The sequence below is a fragment of the Dasypus novemcinctus genome, chromosome 7, assembly GCF_030445035.2.
Source record: "Dasypus novemcinctus isolate mDasNov1 chromosome 7, mDasNov1.1.hap2, whole genome shotgun sequence".
Lineage (NCBI taxonomy): Eukaryota > Metazoa > Chordata > Mammalia > Cingulata > Dasypodidae > Dasypus > Dasypus novemcinctus.
Genome location: NC_080679.1, coordinates 78,733,345 through 78,757,777, shown reverse-complemented (window position 1 = coordinate 78,757,777; position 24,433 = coordinate 78,733,345). Strand labels below are relative to the sequence as shown.

Sequence of the window (24,433 nt, the reverse complement as noted above, 5' to 3'; positions counted from 1 at the left end):
AATTTTAATACTGTTTTCTAGCAAATAATAGATACAATTCTTTTCTAAAATCTTTATATTTCTTGTTTTTCAGGAGTGAGTTAAATGAAATAAAAGAAAATCAGAGAAGCCCAGTTAGAGTAAAAGAGAGAAAAGTAACTGATCACAGGCATGTGTCAGAAAGTCCAAGCAGAAAAAGTGAAAAGGAAAAGGTTAAAGACCATAAATCTAGCAGCAAAGACAGAGACATGAGCAGAAATTCAGATAAAGATGATAAGTATAATAAAAACAAAGTAAAGAAAAGGGCCAAATCTAAAAGTAGGAGTAAGAGCAAAGAAAAATCAAAGAGTAAGGAAAAAGATTCAAAGCATAATAGACATGAAGAAAAGAGGATGAGGTCAAGGAGTAAAGAAAGAGATCATGAGAATGTTAAAGAAAAAGAAAAGCAGTCTGATTCTAAGGGGAAAGACCAGGAAAGGAGTAGGAGTAAAGAGAAGTCTAAACAGGTAGACTCAAAAAGTAATGAGCATGATCATAATAAAAATAAGGAAAAGGATAGACGTGCACAGTCAAAGAGTAGAGAACGTGCTATAACTAAGGGCAAACACAGTTACAACAGTAGAACAAGGGAACGAAGCAGAAGTAGGGACAGAAATAGAAGAGTACGATCTAGAAGCCAAGACCGAGATCGCAGCAGAAGCAAAGAGTACCATAGATACAGAGAACGGGAGTACAGGAGAAGAGGAAGGTCACGGAGCAGAGAGAGAAGAACAACACCTGGAAGATCAAGAAGTAAAGATAGGAGGAGGAGGAGGAGAGATTCACGGAGCTCAGAGAGAGAAGAAAGTCAAAGCAGAAACAAAGAAAAATACAGAAACCAAGAAAGTAAGAGTTCACACAGAAAAGAAAATTCTGATGGTGAAAAAAGGATGTACTCTAAAAATCGTGATCATAATAGCTCAAGTTATAATAGGGAAAAAAAGGCTGATAGAGATCAAAGTCCATTGTCAAAAATAAAACAAAGCAGTAAGGACAATGACATATTAAAAAATAAGGAGGAGAAGACCAGATCCTCAATGGAAAAGGAAATAAACCAAATATCAAAGGGTCAAGAAAATGACCACGTACATGATAAAAATAAAAAATTTGATCATGAATCAAGCCCTGGCACAGATGAAGACAAAAGTGGATGAGTGGATGAGTGAGTTGTATAAACTTATTTCCATTCTGTCTCAAATTTTAAGTTTTAGAGACTTGCTGATGAATCTCCTTTATGTTGTTTTCCTCTTTTCGTTGTTTTTGGGTTTTATGTTTGTCTTTTTTTTTTTTTTTTTAATGTGGACTTCATCGAGTTGATCTTTTGATAATCTGCAACCTGAATAATTTGTACTGCTAAAGTTTTAATAAACTTGAAATGAGAAAAACACTTTGGTGTCATACTGTGTGCTGTGTGTAATTATTTCTTGTGTGCATTTTTGTGTTGGAACAATCAGCCAATAGCAAATGTGTTATACAACATCCTAATTTGATCAACAACTTGCAAACAAGCATAACTGATTGTTGCAATACATTGTTACAAAAGCTAGTGTTTGATTAAAGTAATTTTAAAAGCCTCTAGGTAGAATATATCTTGTATAGATTTGCTGATTGCATTTATAATAGAGGCTTGCAGCAGATACTTTTAATTACCCAGAAGCAGAATCCTAATAAGTTGAGATCTTAAATCATCACTGTAATTTATGCTTTAAAAAGATATTTAGTTATTTATATTGCACTTCATTTCTGATTCTTTGTAGTTCAAGCCTAGCTTATTTAATGTTAATGTTTTTCCTGTCCAGTTTTATTTTACTTAACTGTCTGTAAAAATAAAAGTGTTGTTTTTTTTCAGTTGAGGTACTAATTGAGCTTGACTTGCTCTTACACAGCATTTGACAGGACCTATACCTTAGAAAAATCATATTCTAATTCTCAATTCTATGTTATTGCTTTTTGGTCTGAAGAGTTGAAATTATTACTTTTTGGGAATATTGTTAATTATTACTACTATTACTGTTAACCTTTTCTAAAACTTAAAAAAAAATACTAAAATGTACCACTTGTGCAGTTCCTTAAATTAGATTCTAAAAATTATTAGTATTGACATCTTGACTTATTAACTTCCAAGATACCTCTTTTTTGGCCATCAAACTATTATAGAGTTGTGTTAACTCTGCATGTTTTGTTTTAAGTTGACCTGACTTCTCTAACTCCCAAGCTGTGAGTTTTAATGGCAGGAAAATGCATCTTTTTAATATATGTATTATGGTAGGCTATAGCATGTTTATTGACTCACTCAAGATACCCAAAAGTCCATTAAGAGTTTTGTGTTGTATTTTGCTCTTTTGTGGTAAGTGGCCTTTTATCCTGTAATTTCTCTTCTAAATAAAACATTGAACATCTAGCAAATACAAAATCTGCCTCATTTAAAAATTTCAGAATTCAAATTGATAGTACCCTTTAGTAAGTTTTGTACTTTAATACTTGTCAATATAATGTCAACTCTAATGACCAAGGTAGCTTCTTGGTATATCTACTAGCTATTCAATACTATTTGAACTGAATAAAGCAATTCTTAACAGAATGCTTGTCGTTATTGATGAATACAGTAATAATACATTTGGCTTTGTGGCAGCTGTTTACGGAATGAATAGGATAGTGATAAGATTGGTTGGAATTCCCTGAAACAAATATTCACAATGGGTTCTTTCCAAAATTTTTTCCTGATTATAAAGGTAATAGATGTATATTATAATCCAGGGTAATTGATTTCTTAGGGACTTTGACCATAATAAACCCACAATAGGGAATTGTTGAATCTGAGTACCCAAACTGTATAATCAGTTACATGTTTTAGTTATTATTTGTCTTAAATTCAGTAAATTGCATATTTTAAATCTTTGGTATAAACTAATTGAGTTTCAAGAACGGTGCTATTTTAAGAAAGGATTGCTAAACATTTTTTAAATACGATGCTAACTAAAAACTTTTTTGTTGTCTGATCCTAGAGCTATCAAGAATTACAGGCAAGTACTTTTCAAATCTCAGAGTTTTGAAAGGTAACTATAGCGGGGGAAGAATTTAGGAATTTCTGTCTATAAGCAGTATTCTCTGTTATGGTTATCAAAAGAGCAACTCTGCTAAGCATTTTTTTGTTTTTATTTTTTAAGCTTTGTTAGCTGTTATAACAGTAAAACAGATGTGGTAAAGAAGTCGAGATTAGAAATGACAATCAACCAGATTTTATTTTCAGAATATAAAGAATGTTTTTTAAAAAATTAACTTGCAAGATTTGCCCTGGCTAGCATGGTCCTTTCATTATATTTTTAATAATTGTGCCATCTTTATTTTTTTACTTTGAATGTACTCTGTTTGCCTAAAAGTCAGGTTTTTCATTCTTTCCTGTCAAATTGATTCATAGTTTAGCATTTACAGTTTACTTCAAAGTATCTTTAACTTAATATCTTTTTTAAAAAGAATTTTAGATTGTTTTTATTGTTTGGTTGGCAATATCTGAGCAAATTCTTTTCAGTGTATAGAATCTTCATGATTGTTATTTTGTGTGAATTATTTTCCTAAATTATCTGCTACAGAAATTGATGCTTTAGAGAGATTATTAAATATTGATGAACAGTGGAGAAGCTACTAGGTTTCTTTAAGACATTTTTATTAAATTACTTTATAGTCAGTTCATAGAGCAATATAGTTTAAGTTCTTTAATGAAAGTCTTCATAGAAATTTTAAAGAATTAGTATGACAAACCTGTCTTTACTCAAGTGTGATAATGATGCATATTGGCTCTGCCAACTGGCTTTTAATTCTTGTGCCCAGTGGAAAGTATGACACTAAAACAAGTAAATATTTCCTATTTTGAGACAGCACACATTTGGTTTCTGGTATTTAGGTTATGGTATTCATTAATATTTCAAGTTAGTATATGGAACAAGTTAATGTGTTTTTAGTAGTTCTTTGCACTTTCTGTTGGTAATAGTTTTCATCACTCTTAGAATTTCTTATATTAAATATCTATGGAAATGTTTGGTTTGCCTTGACCAGAAGATACTTTAAAATACATCACAGATCTCATTGTATTAAAGAACCATAAAATAGATAATTTTCTCTTTCCTTTTGGTCCTGCTTCTTTGTTGTAATTATACAGTTTAAGATTCATACTTACACAGTTGCATACATTCTCCAAGGATTTTAAGTTGATACCCTATTTTGAAAAAATAGGTTCATTACAATATTTGTTTAAAAAATAAAAAGTGAGCCCCTGCAAGTGCAGCATTGGCTGGGATACCTGCCCATAGTTGGACTTCCCAACTGCCTTTAGGCAAATGCAAACTCTCTGGTTTGTAGTATGACCCAGCAAGAAAATAAAAAGGAAAAAATGAATTAAGAAAATTCCATCAATAGGGATGAAGAAAGGAGTGGAGTAGTTCAGAATTTGTTTATTTTCTGGGGAGAGTGGTGGGATTGAATTTGTGTGTCTGCCCTTTTTACGTAAATTTCATGTTACCAAAAGCACATCCTGTACATGTTCTTCCCCTTTTGTGTGTGTATAGTATTTTGAAAGACTAATAAATGAATTGGGTATTTGTATATGGGGGTGTAAAAGGTTCTGTGGCTGCTCTCTTTGTGGAAAAGAAACAAAGTTAATGCACTTACTTTTCCTAGCTCAGAAGTCACTGTGATGTATATTTTTTTAATGAAATTTAGAAAAAAAGTTTTTGTCTTCTTAATTATAAAATTAGTTTCCAAATGCTGCTTCTCATCAGTAGCCTAGTAAATGTTGAACTGTTTTCTGCAATCTGCATTTTACAAAATTTAAACTTGGAAACTGTATTAACTTTTATAGTTAAACATTGTATTAAATAAAACTATGCTACTATAAACAATTTGTTTTTTGTATTTTTTAAAAGTATTGTATTAACCTTTCTTTTTATTAAAAGCTAAAGATCAACTAAAATATCCTTTTATTTTACACATGGGGGTGTAGAACTATTTGTATTACAAGAAAACTAAAGAGAATTTAACAATACCCAAGTTCTTTAGGAATTTAGCCAGAGGTGACAGTTTCTAGAAGAAGGTTTGGCAGTACGTTAAAGTATAGCTTTTTACTCATAATGCTTCAAATCGCAGTATACATCTCACCTCAGGAAACTCTCAAATTTAAACTTGGAATTTTTATTACTTCCTACTGGAATTCTACCATTTGCTTTTTATAGTACCTCCAAATTTTTCAGCACTGGGAACACTAATATATCCTGTTTTAATATAACACTTATCACTGTAAACCCATGTAAATATAAGTTGACTTTTTAAAACAAATTGGTCTCATTTTTGGGATTTTTGTTTGGCTTTGTTTTTACTTGAATTAGGCATATGTAGGGAAAATGTGCCTCATTACCTTTAGATCTAGTCAATGAAAATACATTCGTAGGTAAAAACATTGACCATTCAGTGGTCTGTATGTATTAACAGGAGAGTATTATTAATAAATTTTCAATTTTTGGACTCTGTAAATACCTTAGCTAGGAGAATATATAAATGTGAGAGCTTCCTTTGGACTGCAAATTGTGTATTAAAATACTTCTAGCATCTGCTTTTTCTATTTTTACTGCTTTATAGATTTCTTTTTTGAACATACTCCCTAACCTAATATTGAATTTATTTCTGAAGTACTGATTCATAATTTTTACATTCTTTTTTTTTTCCTCAGTGTCTGCTGAATAGCCAAAATGTCCTGGTTCCAATTTACATCTTTGTCAAAAGTTTTAGCAGTGAGTTTTTTGTATCAGATTAAAAGAGTTGTATTTCCACTGCCCTTGAGTGTTTCACCACTCAGTTCTTTTCACTGAATTGTTTCATATTAATGCTATCCTTCAGTTGGGTAAGTGGTCGTAAAACCAGTTTGTGAAATTAACCATTTCGTAGAAACCGATAACCTGTGTAATGCTGGGAAAATGGTTTTATCCAAATGTAATCATCCCTAAATAACAACTCTTAAAAATGAATTTACACTAAAAGGCATATGGCAGAGGTTCCCAAACTGCCTTTGCATCTTGTTATTTTTACATGGTATTTCTTGGCCAAAAGAAATCCTGAGCAGTTCTGTTTATTAAATAGTTGCATTTGAAAAAAATTTTTTTTCTTAGGTACAACTACTGATAGGATGTGTGCACCTGTTGGCCATTGCACAAATTCTCAAATCTTGAAATCAGATTGGACACCACTAATCTTTTCCTGTTCTATATTGGTTTTCACGTGATACTTGTATTTTGTCCCAGGATTGTAGAAAATCCAGCTTTACAACTACAATGCCAATAAAAGGAATGGAGCATTTAATCTTAAAATTGAACTACCTCAATCTAGTAATACACGATGTTCTGTAGATGTCAAATATCACTGTTCCCTTCAAATTTTAAAAATATCTCGCCAGTTGTGACTTTGTGAGATCAGTCATCACTCAACATTAGCACACAATTTGGGAAGCATTACACATAGTATTCTTTCATAATTGATTGAAGTCATTTGTTTAATCAGTTTATTTTAAAGCAGAGTTTTGTTTTAAAATCTAGGGACCATTACTTGTAAGAAAATTCAGAGCCCATGGTAGCCACATAAGCATCTCTGCCATCTTTTAAAAGTACTGGTGGCCATCCTCAACCTGTATCTAATTAATCAGCATCTTGGGTATGAGAGAATCATTCCCCTATGCAATATATTAACTCTGGGATGAGTAAAAGCATGGGAATCTAAAGATAACTTTTTCAAATTAATGTAACTTTGCTAATGGGTACAGGGTTTCTTGGGATGATATGTTCTAAAATTGTGGTAGTTGTACAATTGAATGTACTAAAAATCATTGAACAATAAATGTGAATTCTATGATAATAGGAAATATATCTCAATTTTTTTTTTAAGACAGCCATCTTGGAAAGGCTTTCACTGGCCAAAATTGGGGGCAATGTAAGCATCAAAAAGATAGTGACATCAATGGATTGATGCATTAAACATGTGAAAACCCATGAATTATTACACTCAAAGCACTCATTGGACAAGTCTAGAGTTTGCTATGATGTCAACTTTTCTGAAAAAATGCATCAATAATCTATCCTGCCTTCCCTTTACAGACTGCCTTTGAATAACCAAATCCTAGGTGAGGAAAAGTTAATCATAGGAGACAAAGTCAGAGAGCTGCTGAGGATGGGTGGGAGGAGGAAATCTTAGGAAGCCAGATCACATAGGAGGTTTCTAGCAAGTATAAGGACTTGATTTTTAGTCTGAGTCAGAAAAGAAGACATTTGTCTTTTTATTTTAAAATAATTTCAATTATGGAAAAATTGCAAAAACAATGGGGACTTCAGGTGTACTTTAACCCAGCTTCTAATGTTACCCTTTATATAACTGTAATGTGGTTATTAAAACCAGGAAATTAATATTAATCCTGTATTAACTGGTCTAAAGACCTTATTTAGCTTTCACCATTTTTATTTCCTGCAGAATTCAATTCAGGATCCTACACAGCATTTAGATGCTCCATCTCTTTAGTCTCATCTACTCTGTCTTTCATGACCTTGACGCATTTAAAATATTTCTATCCCATTCTTGCCTTGCTTTGGAACTACAATTACAAGTATAGTTCATCATTGTTATTGTCCCACAGATCTCAGATACTCAATATTTTTCCTTTTTTTTTTTTTCCTCTTCATAATTCACTTTGGATAACATCTACAACCTGTGTCCTGAAAGGGTCAGTCTGTTAAAGCATATTGAAAAAATTATTTCAGATCATGTCTTTTTCAGTACTAGAATTTCCATTTGATGATTTTCTAGTTCTGTTTACCTATTTTGTCAGTCTTTCCCACTAAATCATTGAACATTTTTAATTTTTAAATTTAACTGCTAAATCCATTTATGAGATTTTCTTCAAATATCTTGTAGGACTTATTTTTCTATGATGGACTTTATTTAAAATCATAGAGACTGAAGTACATGATATTTGCCTTTAGACGAGCACCATCATCTGCCAGACTAGTCCAATAGCTGAGATTGAGCTGGGCTGGGTTGCAACTTTGGCTAGATTTATTTCATCACTGATTTCAAAGGTTTTGAGGAAAGACAAGCGCTCTTGTCCAATAAGGCTTAGGACCTAAAAACAGTTGCTTCTCCTTTAAAACCTCTGGTTTAGACCATTCACCAGCATTTTGGCCATCAGCATCCTCTAATCTTTAGCCTTAATTAGGCTTTCCAAGGATTTCCCAATAGCCAAAACAATCTTTTAAAAGAAATTTGAAAGACATCCATATTTCAAAACTAACTACAAAGCTATAGTAATTAAAATATTGTAATACTGGCATAAGGATAATCTGATGGACTGGAATTGACAGTCCATAAATATACATCTCTGGTCAAATGATTTTCAACATTGGTGCCTCGACCATTCAAGGGGGAAAGAGCAGTCTCTCCAACTAATGGTGCTGGGACAACTAGATATCCCCATGCAAAAAGAATGAAGTCAGACCCTTAAACTGTATACAAAAATGTACTCAAAATTGATCAAATACCTAAATTTAAGAGCTAAAACTATAAAGCTCTTAGAAGAAAACAGGAGAAAATCTCCCTGGTCTTGGGTTTGGCAGTGAATTTTTAAATATAATACCCAAAGCACAGGCAACAGAAGAAAAATTGGATTTCATCAAAATTTAAAGTTTTTGCACATCAAAGGATAATATTAAGCGAATGAAGGGGCAACCCACAGAAGGGAGAAAATATTTGGAATTCATATTTGATAAGAGTTTAATATCCAATATATATAAAAAAACTATTAGAATTCAAAAATAAAAAGACAAACCAATTGAAAAGTGGGCAAAAGGACTTGAATGGACGTTTCTCCAAAGAAGATATACAAATAACCAGCAAGTATGTGAAGAGAGACTCAACATCATAAGTCATTAGGGAAATGCATGTAAAACCACGAGTTACTATTTAACACCCACTAGAATGACCACATTAAAAAAAAAAGTTTCGCAACTGGAGAAATGGAGCTCTTTAATACATTGCTAGTAGGAATGTAAAATGCCACTGTGGAAAAGTTTGGCAGTTCTTGAGTAACTTATAGAATTACCATATGACCCAGCAAATCCCACTTTAGATATATACCCAAAGTAATTTTTTAAAATGATAATTCAGGAAGCAGAATTAGCTCAAGCAATTGGGCTCCCATCTACCATATAGGAGGCACAAGTTTCAATTCTGAGAGCCTCCTTGTGAAGGCAAGCTAGCCTGTGCAGTGAACTGGACTGAGTGGAGAGCTGGCCCGCACAGAGTGCTGGCCTGCGTGGAGAGCTGGCACAGCAAGGTGATGCAACAAGAAGAGACACAGGAGAGTCAATGAGAGACACAGCAGACTAGGGAGCTAAGATAGTGCAAGAGATTTGAGTGCCTCTCTTCCACTTCAGAAAGTCCCAGGATTGGTTCCCAGTGCTGCCAAAAGAGAAGACAAGCAGACACAGAAGAACACACAGCGAAAGAAAGGATGCAGAAAGCAGGCAGCAAGCACAAAAACAATGGGATGGGGGACAGGGGAGAGAGAAAAATCTGGGAAAAAAAAAGGTATTCACAAAAGCTTGTACACAAATGTTAAGTCCTATTTACAACAGTCAAAAGGTGGAAACCACCCAAATGTCCGTTTTGTTGATCCATTCAATGGATCAACAAAATGGTATATACATAAAATGATATATTATTCAGCCATAAAAAGGAATGAAATACTGATAGACATGACAACACAGATGAACATAGAAAACATATGCTAAGTGAAAGAAACTAGACAAAAGTCACAAATGGTATGTTTCTATTTGCATGAAATATACAGAATAGACATCCATAGAGCAAGAAGCAAATAAATGGTTGTTGAGTTTGGGGGAGAGGAAATAAGGAGTGACTCCTTAATAGCTATGGGATTTCTGTTTATAGGCAATGAAAAAGTTCTGGAACTAGATGATGGTTGCACAACATTGTGAATGTCCTTAATGCGATGAATTGTATGCTTTAAATGCTTTAAAATGGTTAAAATAACTTTTATGTTATGTATTCTACCACAATAAAAATAAGGATTTGAATCAATTAACCTGGGGTTTTATATACCCAATGGAAATATTGTGAAGAATCAATTAAACAATTGTTATTAGATGAAGCACAGCTTTATTAACAAATTAGGCATATAATCCATTTACATTTGTAGCTCAATATTTGCTACGTTTTCTCAGTTTTATAATTTTAAAAATAAAATCATAAAATTTGTCTACCATGTAAAACCTAACCTTCTCTTAGACTTTTGAAAATTATTATATTGTGATCCATGAGAGTTATAAAAAGGGAGCTGGACTCCAGTGATATCATTTGTCTGATAGCTGGGTCTTACTCCACCTCTGTCTACAAAAACTGGTCCACGGCCACCTCCAGGTCCCTCCTGTACAGCTTTTACAAGAGGATAAATATATTTACTTGTTGATTGGGACTCAGCTTCAATTACTTCTCTTGCATAAGCCTGAAATTCTCTCTCCTTTTCAGCTGCAAGAGCTTCAGTAAGTCTGCAATAATCTATTTCTGCTTGTTTTGCTTCCTTTGCATTAAACTTATTTTTAGCCTATTTGGGAAAGAAAGGAAATACAATTTTAACATAAATTAATAGCATTTAAAGCTGTAGGTATAATTTTCCAAACTAATTGATACTTTACAAATTCTATTTGAAAACTATATTTATTTCCAAAACTCCCACTTATAATAGTTCCATGCTTAAAATAGTGTCTCAATGCAACTTGCCTTAATAGTCTTCAGTTATGCATCTTTAAATAATACCAATATAGTTAAAAATTTTAAAGTCAGATAAAATCAGATAATCTAAGTTAGAATCCTGTTTATATCATTTTTAAAAATTGAACCTTTGATTAGTGTAGAAAGCATACCAATCATTGCTCCCCTCACATCCACCACTCTGAAGGCACTGACTCAACCCCACAGTCCCTGGGTCAGTTCAATATATCATATAATCCAGACACAAGATTAAGTCAGCAGTGAATATCTGAGCTAAATTAAATCCACTACATTCTCTTTCTCCCAAGAATTTGAAGTTGGAACAAGTAACATTTACCAATGTAAGTTAATTTAATAAAGAACTGGATGGAATAAGAACTTAGGCCATCTACCAAAAGTCAATTTACCGAAATTGTACAAAAATGTGTTTCTAATAACTTTATATATATATATTTTTAGTGTTTTTTAAAACTGTTCATACTAATTTACATTGGGTGATGTGACTTTAATAACTTTTTAAGATCTCTGATGTTTTGGGTAACCTTAAAAATTATTTTTAGAGCAGGTTTAGGTTTACAGAAACTTCCTTTTAATTTTTTTTTAATTTGAAAAGTTGCAGGTTTATGGGGAAAAATCATGCATAAAATACATAGTACACATATACCATCCTATTATTAACACCTTATATTAGAGTGGTACATTTGTTGCAATTCATGAAAGAACATTTTTATAACTGTACTAATAAGTATAGTCCATTATTTACAATAGGGTTTACTGTGTTGTATGGTCCTGCGTTTTTTCCTTTTTAGTTTTCTAGTAATATATAGAGAACCTAAAATTTCCCCTTTTAACCACATTCTCATATACAATTCAGTGCTGTTAATTACATTCACAAGATTGTGCTACCATCAGCACCATCTGTTACCAAAACTTTACAACCAACCAAAATAGAAACTCTACAATTTAAATGTTACCTCCCCATTCTCTGTCCTATCCATGGCCCCTGGTATCCTATATTCTAGAGTCTGACTCTATGAGTTTGCTTATTCTAATTATTTCACATCAGTGAGATCAAACAATATTTGTCCTTTTGTGCCTGACATTTCATTCAATATGATGTCTTCAAGTTTCATCCAAGTTGTCATATATATCAGGACTTCATTCCTTTTTATGGCTGAATATTATTACATTTTATGTATATACCACATTTTTTGTTTTGGAGGTACCAGGAATTGAACCTGGAACCTCATATATGGGTACTTAACCACTCAGCTACACCTGCTCCCCTGTGTACACCACATTTTATTTATTCTTTCATTGGTTGATGGATACTTGGGTTGGTTTCACCTTTTAGCAATTGTGAGTAATGCTGCCAGGAACACGTGTTCAAACATGATCTGTCTGAGTCTCTGCATTCTTTTGGATATATACCTAGAAGAGAGATTTCTGGGTCTTATGGTAATTCAATACCTAACTCTCTGAGGAACCCTCAAACTTCCACAGCAGCTGCACCATTTTACATTCTCCACAACATTTGTAAGTTTCCATTTTTTAAGAGTAACCATTCTAGTGGGTATGAGACTGTGTCTCACCATGGTTTTGATTTGTGTTTCCCTAATAGCTAATGATGTTGAACATCCTTTCAAGTGCTTTCTTGCCATATGTATATCCTCTTTGGAGAAATTTCTAGTCAAGTCTTTTATTTTTAATTGAGTTGTCTTCTAATTGTTGATCTGCAATATTTCTTTATATAGTCTGTATATTAAACCCTCATCAGATATGTGGTTTCCAAATATTCTCTCCCATTAAGTAGGCTGTCTTTTCATTTTCATGATAAAGTCCTTTGAGTCACAAAACTTTTACTTTTGGTGAGGCCCTGTGTATCTATTTTTTCTTTTGTTACTTGTGCTTTCAGTGTAAAATCTAAGAAACCATTTTCTAACACAAGATCCTGAAGATGCTTCCCTACATTTTCCCTACATTTTCTTCTATGAGTTTTATAGTCCTGCTTCTTATATTTAGTCTTTGACTGATTTTGAGTTAATCTTTGTATATGGTGTGAGATAGGGGTCATGCTTCATTCTTTTACATATGAATATCCAGTTCTCCCAGCACCATTTGTTGAAAAGATATTCTTTCCCAAATGAGTAGACTTGGAAGCCTTGTCAAAAATCAATTAGCCCTCGATGTGAGGTTCTATTTCTGGACTCTCAATTCAATTTCATTGGTCTATATATCTATCCTTGTGCTAGTAGCATGCTGGTTTGAAGACTGTAGCCTTGTAATAAGTTTTAATGTAAGGAAAGGTGAGTCTTCCAAATTTGTTCTTTTTCAAGATGGCTTTGTCTATTTGAGGCCTCATACCCTTCCAAATAAATTTGATAATTGGCTCTTCCATTTCTGCAAAGTAGTCTGTTGGAATATTGACTAGGATTGTGTTGAATCTTGGGTAAAACTGACATCTTAACAATATTTAGGGGAAACGGACTTGGCCCAGTGGTTAGGGCATCCGTCTACCACATGGGAGGTCCGCGGTTCAAACCCCGGGCCTCCTTGACCTGTGTGGAGCTGGCCCATGCACAGTGCTGATGCGCGCAAGGAGTGCCCCGCCATGCAGGGGTGTCTCCCCCGTGTAGGGGAACCCCACGTGCAAGGAGTGCGCCCTGTAAGGAGAGCCGCCCAGCGCGAAAGAAAGTGCAGCCTGCCCAGGAATGGTGCCGCCCACACTTCCCGTGCCACTGACGACAACAGAAGTGGACAAAGAAACAAGACGCAGCAAATAGACACAGAAAACAGACAACCGGGGAGAGGGGGGATTAAATAAATAAATAAATCTTTTTTTAAAAAAAAAGCAATATTTAGTCTTCCAATCCATGAACACTGAATGCTGTTCCATTGATTTTTTTCTTTTTTAATTCTCTCCACCCCCTTATTGCTTGCACTTGTGTGCTGTATCTTTAGGAGGCACTGGGAACTGAACCCAGGACCACAGATGTGGGAAGAAGGCACCTAATTGATTGTGCCACCTCTGTTCCCTGCTTATTTGTGTGTCTCTTTGTTTTTTCTTCTTGTGTCTCTTATTGCATCATTTTGTTTTGTCAGCTAGCTGCACCTGCCCATCATGCCTGCTCGCTGTCTACTTTAGGAGACACCAGGAACCGAACCATGGTCCTCCCATGTGGTAGGTGGCATCTAGTCACCTGAGCCACATCTGTTTCCCTCTCTTGATTTCTTTTAGCAAAGTTTTTCCATGCCCTTTACACCCTTTATTAAATTTATTCCTAGATATTTGATCCTTTTAGTTGCTATTGTAAATGGATTTCTTTTAGTAAAGTTTTAATAGTTTTCTGTGTAAGTCCTTTATATCCTAGTGTTTTCATTTGCTAAATGCTGCTGGGAGCAACATACCAGAAATGGGTTGCTTATATAATGGAAATTTAATTAGGTTAAAAGCTTACAGTTCTGAGGCCATGGAAGTATCCAAATCAAGATATCAATCATCAAGAGATGCTGTCTCACCAAGTTGCAGCCGTAGGCAATCAGCAGTCTTTGCCTTCTCCAGGCTTACTTTCTCCCTGAGCTCAGCTGTGGGTGATCAAGCATATGGCTCATCTCTCCCCTCTCCTCCAGGCCTCATCTCCTTCAGCCTCCTGAAGACCTCTTTCTGTGCCTTTGTGCTCCACTAATACCAGCCTCTGGTTTCTGGGACTTCCTCTCAGCTTCTCTGCAAACTATTTCTCTGTCTGCAGCTTTTTTAGTCCTCCATTTACAAAGGAGTCCAGTAAGTGTATTAAAATCCACCCTGGGTCACACATTCTAATTAAAGGCTCTTAACATAAGTAATATAATCAAGAGTTCCTATCTACAATAGGTTTACACGCACAGGAATGGATTAGCTCTAAGGACATCATCTATTCTGGGATCTACAAATAGCTTCAAGCTGTCATACTTAGTTAAACTTATTCCTAGATATTTGATCCTTTTTGTTTCCAATTTAAATGGAATTTTTTTCTTGATTTCCTCCTTATATTGCTCATTACTAGTGTAAAGAAAACTACTACTGATTTTGCATGTTGATCTTGTTATCCCATCCACTTTGCTGAATTCTTTTATTAGTTCTAGTGCCTTTGTTGAGTTTTTTTGGGACTTTCTTTATATATGATTCTATATATAGGATCATGTCATCTACAAATAATATAAGTTTTCTTTCTTCCTTTCCAATCTGGATGCCTTTCTTTTTTTTCTTTTTCTTTTCTAACTACTCTGGCTAGAACTTCCAGTACAATTTTGAAAAACAGTGGTGACAGTGGGCATCCTTATCTTGTTCCAGATCTCAGAGGGAAAGTTTTCACTCTTTCACCATTGAGTAAGATGTTAGCAGTAGGTTTTTCATATATAACCTTTCTCATGTTGAGGAAGTTTCCTTCTGTTCATATTTTTCTAAGTGTTGTTATCAAAAAAGGATGCAGGATTTTATCAAACACCTTTTCTGCATTGATAGAGATGACCATGTGTTTTGTTCCCTTAGTTCTATTAATGTGGTGTATTACCTTAATTGATTTTCTCATGTTGAACCAACCTTGCACAACTGGAATAAATCCCACTTGATTCTGGTGTATAATTCTTTTAATGTGCTGTTGGATTCAAACTGCTACTATTTTGTTAAGGATTTTTGCATCTATTTTCATAGGAGAAAATCTGTAATTTTTCATAGCAGCATTTTAAGAAAAACCGAATTTGTAAAAAAAAAAAAAAGAAAGGGGGGGTGATCTTACAGTGATTTTTGTCTATTTATGAAATTCATGAAAATGTTTTCAAAATCAGTGACCAAAACTTAAAAATAAACAGTCTTCCAAATGTGAACTGATAATTTGTACAGAATTTCTACTCAGTTAATTGTAAAGGTTTGGAAATGGATGATGGGGATGGTAGCACATTATAGTGAGTGTAATTAACAGCACTGAATTATATATGTGAATGTGGTTGAAAGGGGAAGATTTGGGTTATGATGCTAGTTGAATGAAAGTTAGAAGATAAAGCATGGGATTGTATAACACAGAGAACCCCAAAGTAGACAATGGACTGGGGTTAATAGTACAAGTATAAGAATGTTCTTTCATGAATTATAACAAATGTATGACACTAATGCAAGGTATTAATAATAAGGTGGATATGAGGAAAAAATACACCTAATGTGAACTATGGACTATACTTAATAGTACTATTTTAATATTCTTTCATCAATTGAAACACAGGTACCACACTAATGCAGAATGTCAACAGTAAGGGGAGTGTATGCGAATGCTGTATTTTTTTAACATGACTTTTCTGTAATTGTATAACTTCTCTAATTAAAATAAGAAGTAAAGTAGGATAATCCTTTTTAAAAAAGAATAAACAGTCACCCAAATGTGATATCGATCTATGATAAGCTGAAATTTAAGAGAAAATATAGCAACCATATGAGTATGAAATACCAAAAGGTTTATAACTACAATTAAAAATTAAGGCCTATGAACTCTTTGTTGAGTTGGTGATAGAATACTAAGAGTTTGAAAAAAGTAGAAAATGACACAATATCAGAGAAAATGTCTGGAAAAGCAAAAATAACCTCATCAAAGGTAAAATGCTACATTTTAGGATCCTAACAAGAAGTGGGTTTTAGTGGGAAATTTTTAGTTTCAAATTTTTATATTACAGAAGAAAGGTGTAAAATCAATGATTCAAGCTTCTACCTTAAGAAATTTGAAAAAAAAGTAAGTCAAAAGAAAGAAAAATGTAATATAGCTCTGAACTGAAATCAACGAAACAGGAAATGGAAAAAAATAGAGAAAAATCAATGCTCTTTGAAAAGAGCAATAAAAGGGAAGCAGATATGGCTCAAGCGATAGGGCTTTTGCCTACCATATGGGAGGACCCAGGTTCAATCCCTGGGGCCTCCTGGTGAAAAAGAAGAGAAAGTGTGCCTGCACACCAAGCCAGTGCCTGTGTGGTGATCCAGTGCCCGTGCAGCAAGCCAGTGTCCACATGGCAAGCAAGTGCCCACGCAAGTAAGTCACACAGCAAGATGATGGTGCAACAAAAGAGAGACGATGGGGAGTCAAGGTGAAGCACAGCAGAGACCAGGAACTGAGGTGGCGCAGCTAACAGGGAACCTCTCTCCACATCAGAGGTCCCCAGGATCGAATTCTGGTGAATCCTATAGGTGAGAAAATGAGAAGACCAAAAAGAGAAATAGATATAGAAGATCATACAGAGAATGGATACAGACAGCAAAAAAACAGCAGGGTGAGGGAGGGGGAGGAGAAGGGAGGAAAATAAAATAATAAATCTTTTTTAAAAAGCAATAAAATTAATAAAGCTTTACTTTGACTTTTTTAAAAAAGGTACAAAAAGACTCAAATTAACCAACATCAGTAATGAAAAAGGGGATATCACTCCCTACAGAACCTACAGATAATCATAAAAACCTTTATGGAATGAATGTGACCACTTAGGTGAAATGGACAAATTCTTTGAAAGACAAAAATCATGAAAATGTCTCAGGAGTAAATAGAAAGCCTGACTAGCAATGTATCAAATAAATTGAATTAGTAATTTAATATCTTTGCCACACAGAAACCTCCAGGTCCAAATGACTTCAATGGTAAATTCCATCAAACATTTAAGAAGCACTGATACCAATCCTAAACAAACTCTTTCAGAAAATGGAGAAGAAAAGACACTTGAACAAAGTCATCATTACCGTGAAATCAAAGCTGGACAAAGACATTACAAGAAAACTACAGACCAATTTCCTCATGAATATAGATACACAAACAAAATATCAGCAATTTATCCGGTAATATATAAAAATGGCTAAAATATCATGGCTAATTGGAGTTGATCCCAGGAATACAGGTTTAGCATCTAAAAATAAGTTAATGAAACATACCACACAGACTAACAGAATAGACTAACATAGAAACCTCACAGGATCATTTCAATAGATGCAGAAAAAGCATTTGACAAAATTAAAAACTGATACATGGTAAATAAATTAAAAAAACAACAATAGCAAATTAAGAATATGGGGGACAAAAGAGGGAATTTCCTCAAGCTGATAAAAGGCATCTACAAAAATCTTTCAGATAACATCATATTTTAATGATGAAAGACTGAATGCTTTCTACTTAAGATCAGAAACAAAGTAAAAATGTCACTCTTTGCACTTTTATTCAGTATTCTACTGGTTCTAGCCAGTTGAATAAAAGATACAGTTTGAAAAGGAAAAATTAAAACTTTTCACAGATGACATGGATGGTCACATAGGTAGAAAATTCTAAATCTACAAAAAAGTTAGAAGAACTTATAAGAAAATTCAGCAAGCTTTCAGGGTATACAAATCAATATATGAAATCAAATCATCAACAAATAATCCAAATCCAAATAAAAATTTCAATTCACAAGGACATTAAAAAACATAAGAATACATTTAACAAAAGATGTGTAAGATCTGTACACCCCAAACTACAAAATACTGCAGAGAGAAATTAAAGAAGACCTAAATAGAATAAGCAATGTTCATAAATATGGATTCAATATTGTTACAGTATTTCCCCCAATTATTCTTCCCAAAATAGTTTCTCTGATTCTCCCCAAAGTGATCTAGCTATTATACATAATGTAATGCAATCTCAATCAAAATCCAACAGCCCTTTGTTTTTGGAAACTGACAAGCTTATTCTAAATGTATATGTAAATTCAAAGCACCTAGAATAGCCAAACAATTTTTTCAAAGAACAAAGCCAGAAGAGGACTTACACTACTTGATCACAACAAAGACTTACTATTTAAAGCTATAGTAATTGTGTGAGTGTAAGGATAGACAGATTAATGGAACAAGAATTGAGAGACCAGAAATAGATCCCTTGATGTTCAGCTGATTTTCTACAAAACTTCCAGGGTAATTAAATGGAGAAAGCATAGTCTTTTCATTAAAATAACTGAATATCTGTTTTTTTGACCCTTACCTTATACCATATACTAAGTATATGTATATATATGTAATTTGTATACATATATATATACTTGGTATATGTATATATATATCATTTTCCCATCAACACACCAAAGTCATTTAATGATAATTATATTGGCCATTTCCATTGATTGTTGGTAGGTTCTTCAAATAAAGGCTCCCATGGTTCCCACTGTATCATTTTTCTTGCCAGACTCAGTTCACTTTCAGCCTGAACAATTACCTCTTCTATTTGAACTCTGAAGCTGGTCTTCCAGTTTCTAGCATCTGGTTCTGAATTAACAATACCCAGCTTCTCATTTGTAATCTGCTCTGTATATTTTCTATATACCGCATTTTTAGGGATTTGCTCAAGAACATCAAGGATCTTTGTGTACAATATACTTAGCCTCTCATGTGGACTATCATAGCCAATCCCACAAGGCCAATGGTCTTCTTCAGCAAATCCGTCATGACAGTACTGAGCAGCAGGTCACTCACAGCCCTCCCCAAAAGTAATTTAGGTGGATCATATATTTATACATAAGAGCAAAACCCATGAAACTTCTAGAAAAAAACATAGACCAAAAACTTTATGACCTAGTTTAAGCAAAATTTTTTTAGCAGGGACATAGAAAACATAAATCTCAAAATAAAAAATGATAAATTGGACTTCATTAAAATTATTCAGGAAGATACCATTAAAAAATGAAAAGGCCAGCCACAGATAGGGAGAAAATATTTGCAAACATGTATGTAACATGTATGTACTTCTATCTAGAATATATAAATAACTCTTAAAACTCAACAATAAGAAAACAATCCTACTGAAAAATGGGCAACAGGTTTGAATAGACAGTTTTCAACAGAAGGCATGCAAAAGGCTAACAAGCACCTGAAAAGATGTTCAGTGTCTTTGGTCATTAGGGAAATGTGAAATAAAGCCATGCAATACCACTATATGGCTACTAGAATAGTTAAAATGAAAGAATGACAATACCACATGTTGGTAAGGACATGGAACAACTTGTACTTGCATGCACCACTGGAAGGAATGGAAAATGGTACAACCATTTTGGAAATTCATTTTAGTCACAAATGAATGGGTGCTAGACACTCCATACATCTAAAATCCCACTCATCTCAAATCTGAAACCTATGAGATCCAAATTAACATAGTGTCTGGGATACAGTTATAAAAGATAAAAAAGGTAAAACAAGATGAGTTTCATGGTCTGTCATATGCATTTGTGTTTCCTTTAATGTTTACTAAAGCACCATAAACACTACAGAAATATTTGTGCAAAAGACATAAATTTAGTTTGAGAAGTTCAATACAAATAATGTAAACCAACTCACATTTTTAATATATTTACTATATCATAACCTTAATGACCATTTGTTCTTAAAGAAAAATGTTTGGGAGGTAAAAAACTAGCATAAATTCTATATTATTTATTTATTGCTACAATAGGTATATATGTTAGGAATAATTACCATTTGCTGAATATGGGCATCTTGAACTTCTCGGTGTTCTTTATCAGCTTTGCGTTTTTTCTCCTTTTCATGCTCCAGGAAAATCTGATTTGCTTTTATGATAGCCAGCAATTGTTCTTTAGCCTCTATCTTTCTTATTCTTTCTACTTCCTCTTTATTTTTCATCTAGATGTTAAAAGGCGAAGGAAAAAAATTAAAACCAGTTTTAGCATATACGTACTCTAATAAGGCATGGAGGTAGAAAGCTTCAAGGAATCAGTCAGCCAGGAGTGATGAAGGAGTAGAAAACTATGCAGCTGGTTTGTTCCCATGTGTCCAGTGTACTTTGGCTTTGTTCTATTTACTGAATAGCAAGAAACACCCAATGAAAACACAAGTAGAGTGATAGACCAATACATATTATTATTATTATTATTATTTACATATTCATTTAAAAAAGAAAATACACCAACACAGAAACAAGAGCTTCTCAAGGTAGGGAAATACTTGTAGGGGATAGATTAACTGGTACAATATTTGTAAACTATCCAGTTTAAATATAACTGTCATGGAGAAGATAATCTTTGAAGGATTAAGAAATATAGAAATACAACAAGGGTAATTGTGACTTGGTTTGTTGTCTTAGCATTCAAATGAAAATAAGTATGACATGAATAATCTTTGCACTTCAGGTTCTGAAATAGAAAGATTACATTTATAAATATCTTATTTATAATTAATTATCATGTCATCTTTTAGAGAGTAAACATGGTCTGATTTTAAGAATATAAAAAGATAATTTTCCCCCCAGCGTGGGACATGACACCCAGGGATGAGCCTCCCTGGCACTGAGGGATCACTACCACATATCAGCTGAAGATGCAACTAGAAAAGGACCTTGAATTAAAGGTTCAACACGGATCAGCAGAATATCCCTGTCTACATATAATAACATGACTTCAAAATGCTGTTTGACCTAATGTAAGGGGGAAATGGAAAGGAGAAATGAGAATATAAGGCTATGAGTCTCTAAAAAAGAGTCTGGAGGTTGTCAGAAGGAATGCCCTTATGCACAAATGAGCAGAGTCTGAGAGACAGATAAAGTAGATACAACCCCAGGTATTGGTTCTTTTGAGGAATAAAGAGACCCACGGGTTCTATGATCATGGCAGATGGGGTTCACTGCCATGGCAGATGGCCCTTCTCTGGAGCTGGTGTTTCTGCATGATGGAATTGGACTCAGAGGGGATCTCTTTTCACAAGACTTGCATGCTACTTTAATGGAATTGTAGTTGGTGCTGGGGTTTTAGATATATTTAGGGGATTTGAATCTCTGGACTGATAATATGACACCCAGGCCCAGAGCCTCAACAGACTTCAGCTCCTACACTTTGATTTATTGGACTTACCCCACTCAGCTAACATCGAGTTGAAGAAGGTCAACCACCACACCATGGAGCCTAGAGTGTCTACAACTGAAAGCAGGAGGAGTGCATCCAGTATCCATGTGGAATCTAAGCCCCCACTTGACATAGATTTGCAATGGACACAACCAATCCAATGTCCACAGACAAAATGTGGAATGGGTGTGGAAAGGGTAGCCATAGTGGCTGCTGGGTTTGGGGAATGGGAGGAAGAGATGAGATGTGGAGGCATTTTCGGGACGAGGAGATGTCCTGGGTGGTGCTTCATGGACAATTACGGGACATTGTAGATCCCCCCAGGGCCCACTGGATGGAACGTGGGAGAGTGTGGGCTATGATGTGGACCATTGACTAGGGGTGCAGTGATACTCAGAGATGTACTTACCAGGTGCAATGGATGTGTCACGATGATGGGAGAGAGTGTTGCTGTGGGGGGAGTGAGGGGTGGGGGCGGTGGGGTTGAATCAGACCTCATATTTTTTTAATGTAATTTTAAAAAATAAATAAATAATAATAATAATAAAAAAAAAAGATAATTTGAGAGTGAATATGGCTCAAGCAGTTAGGTGCCTGCTTCCTACATGGGAGGTCCTGGATTCGTTTCCCTATGCCTCCTAAAAAACAAAAAAACAAGCAAATAAATGAAAAAACCAACTCAGAGGAGCTGATGTGGCTCAGGGGTTGAGTGTCAGCTTTCCACATACAAGCATACAAGGTCTTCGGTTCAAACCCTGGCCCTGGTACCTCAAAAAAAAAAAGATAATTTAGGGGAGCAAGTAAAATTTAGTGGTTCAGTGACTGCTTTGCATGTGTGAGGTCTCAGGTACAATCCCTGGTACCTCCTAAAAATAATAATAATGTATGCATTGTTTTTCAAACCCTTTCCAGCTTTTGGTCAGGGAGATGGAAACCACAATGGAAAGGACTTAAATTTGTCTTTTTATTTTTATTTGTCAAAATTGAATTGTTATAGAACTATTGTGACTAGTAATGAAAGAAACTGTAGCACTGATCTGGAGAAAGCGGCCATGGTAGTTGCTAAGGGCAGGGAGAGGGAAGAAGAGATGTGATGATGTGGGGACATTTTCGGGACCTGGAGCTGTCCTAAATGATGTTGCGGGGACAGATGCTGGACATTATACATCCTGCCATAACCCACTGAATGTACTGGGGGAGAGTGTAAACTACAACGTAAACTATAATCCATGCAGTGCAGCTGTGCTCCAAAATGTATTCACCTAATGCAATGAATGAGCCACAATGATGAAAGAGGTTGTTGATGTGGGAGGAATGGGGAGTGGGGGGTGGGGCATGTGGGAACTTGTTAAGTTTTTAATGCAACATTTTTTGTGATCTATGTATCTTTTAAAAAAACAATTTAATTTAAAAAATTGAATTGTTTACCACACTGGTTCTATATTCTGCAATCGCTTTTAATTCTGCTTTGTTTTTTTCATATTTTTCTCTTTCTCTTTTTTCCCATTCAGCTTCAGCTTCTGCAATATCTCTGGCAATAATCAAATCTTCATTGTCAAGTTTCTCTTTTATTAGTTCACTCAGAAAGTTATTAATTCTTTCTCTCCGTTCCTCCATTAGCCTATAACAAAATAACCATAACGAGTACGAGTCCCATTGCTGCTTATACACATCAATTGTTTTAAGTAAAAATTATTTTTTTGTAAACCTGAGAAATAAAAAAAGGAAAGTGGACATGGCTCAATTGATAGAGCGTCTGCCTACATAGGAGGTCCAGGGTTCGATACCCAGGGCCTCCTGGCCTATGTGGTGAGCTGACCTAAGCGCAGTGCTGCCGCGTGCAAGGAGTGCCCTGCCATGCAGGTGTGCCCCCCACATAGGGGAGCCCCATGCACAAGAAGTGCACCCCCGCAAGGAGAACCACCCTGCACAAAAAAAGCACAGCCCACCCAGGAGTGGCACCACACACACTGAGAGCTGACGCAGCAAGATGATGCAACAAATAGAGACACAGATTTCCGGTGCCACCTGACAAGAATGCAAGCAGACATAGAAGAACACACAGCAAATGGACAGAGAGAGCAGACAACAGGAGAGGGTGGGAAAGGGAGAGAGATAAATAAAAATAAAAATTCTTTAAAAAAAAAAAGAAAAAGACAACCTACAAAATGGAAGAAAATAATTGCAAATCATAAATCTGGTAAAGGATTGGCATCTAGAACACATAAAGAACTCTTACAGGAAAACGGACTTGGCCCAGTGGTTAGGGCGTCCGTCTACCACATGGGAGGTCCGCGGTTCAAACCCTGGGCCTCCTTGACCCGTGTGGAGCTGGCCCATGCGCAGTGCTGATGCGCGCAAGGAGTGCCCTGCCACGCAGGGTGTCCCCCATGTAGGGGAGCCCCACACGCAAGGAGTGCACCCTTAAGGAGAGCCGCCCAGGGTGAAAGAAAGTGCAGCCTACCCAGGAATGGCGCCGCCCACACTTCCCATGCCGCTGACATGCCGCTTCCCATGCCGCTGACAACAAAAGCGGACAAAGAACCAAGATGCAGCAAATAGACACAGAGAACAGACAACCAGGGGAGGGGGAGGAATTAAATAAATAAATAAATCTTTAAAAAAAAAAAAAAGAACTCTTACAACTCAATAAAATGTTGCTCAATATCATCAGTTATAAGGGAAATGCTAATCAAAACCACAGTGAAATATCCCTTCATAC

The 24,433-nt window shown here is 35.0% G+C and overlaps 2 protein-coding genes across 5 annotated transcripts in view; one reads left to right on the top strand and one right to left on the bottom strand.

The window, feature by feature from the left end:
- PPIG (peptidylprolyl isomerase G) overlaps window positions 1-4,910 on the top strand; it is a 50,987-nt gene extending 46,077 nt beyond the window's left edge. Inside the window, 1 exon segment of the mRNA XM_004460800.3 lies at window positions 74-4,910. Coding sequence (XP_004460857.1) covers window positions 74-1,172 — 1,099 coding nt within the window. The 3' untranslated portion in view covers window positions 1,173-4,910.
- The window catches only part of CFAP210 (cilia and flagella associated protein 210), an 86,926-nt gene that overhangs the window by 13,959 nt on the left and 48,534 nt on the right, over window positions 1-24,433 (bottom strand). Inside the window, exons 7-9 of one of the 4 annotated variants that reach the window (XM_004460795.4) lie at window positions 23,140-23,332; window positions 20,333-20,497; window positions 10,233-10,669 (exon numbers count right to left, since the gene is read on the bottom strand). In XM_004460795.4, coding sequence (XP_004460852.1) covers window positions 10,325-10,669; window positions 20,333-20,497; window positions 23,140-23,332 — 703 coding nt within the window. In that variant the 3' untranslated portion in view covers window positions 10,233-10,324. Of the gene's footprint in view, window positions 1-10,232; window positions 10,670-16,128; window positions 17,036-20,332; window positions 20,498-23,139; window positions 23,333-24,433 lie in introns of those variants that run through there. The other 3 variants (XM_004460796.4, XM_058300678.2, XM_058300677.2) reach the window with 3 other exon arrangements.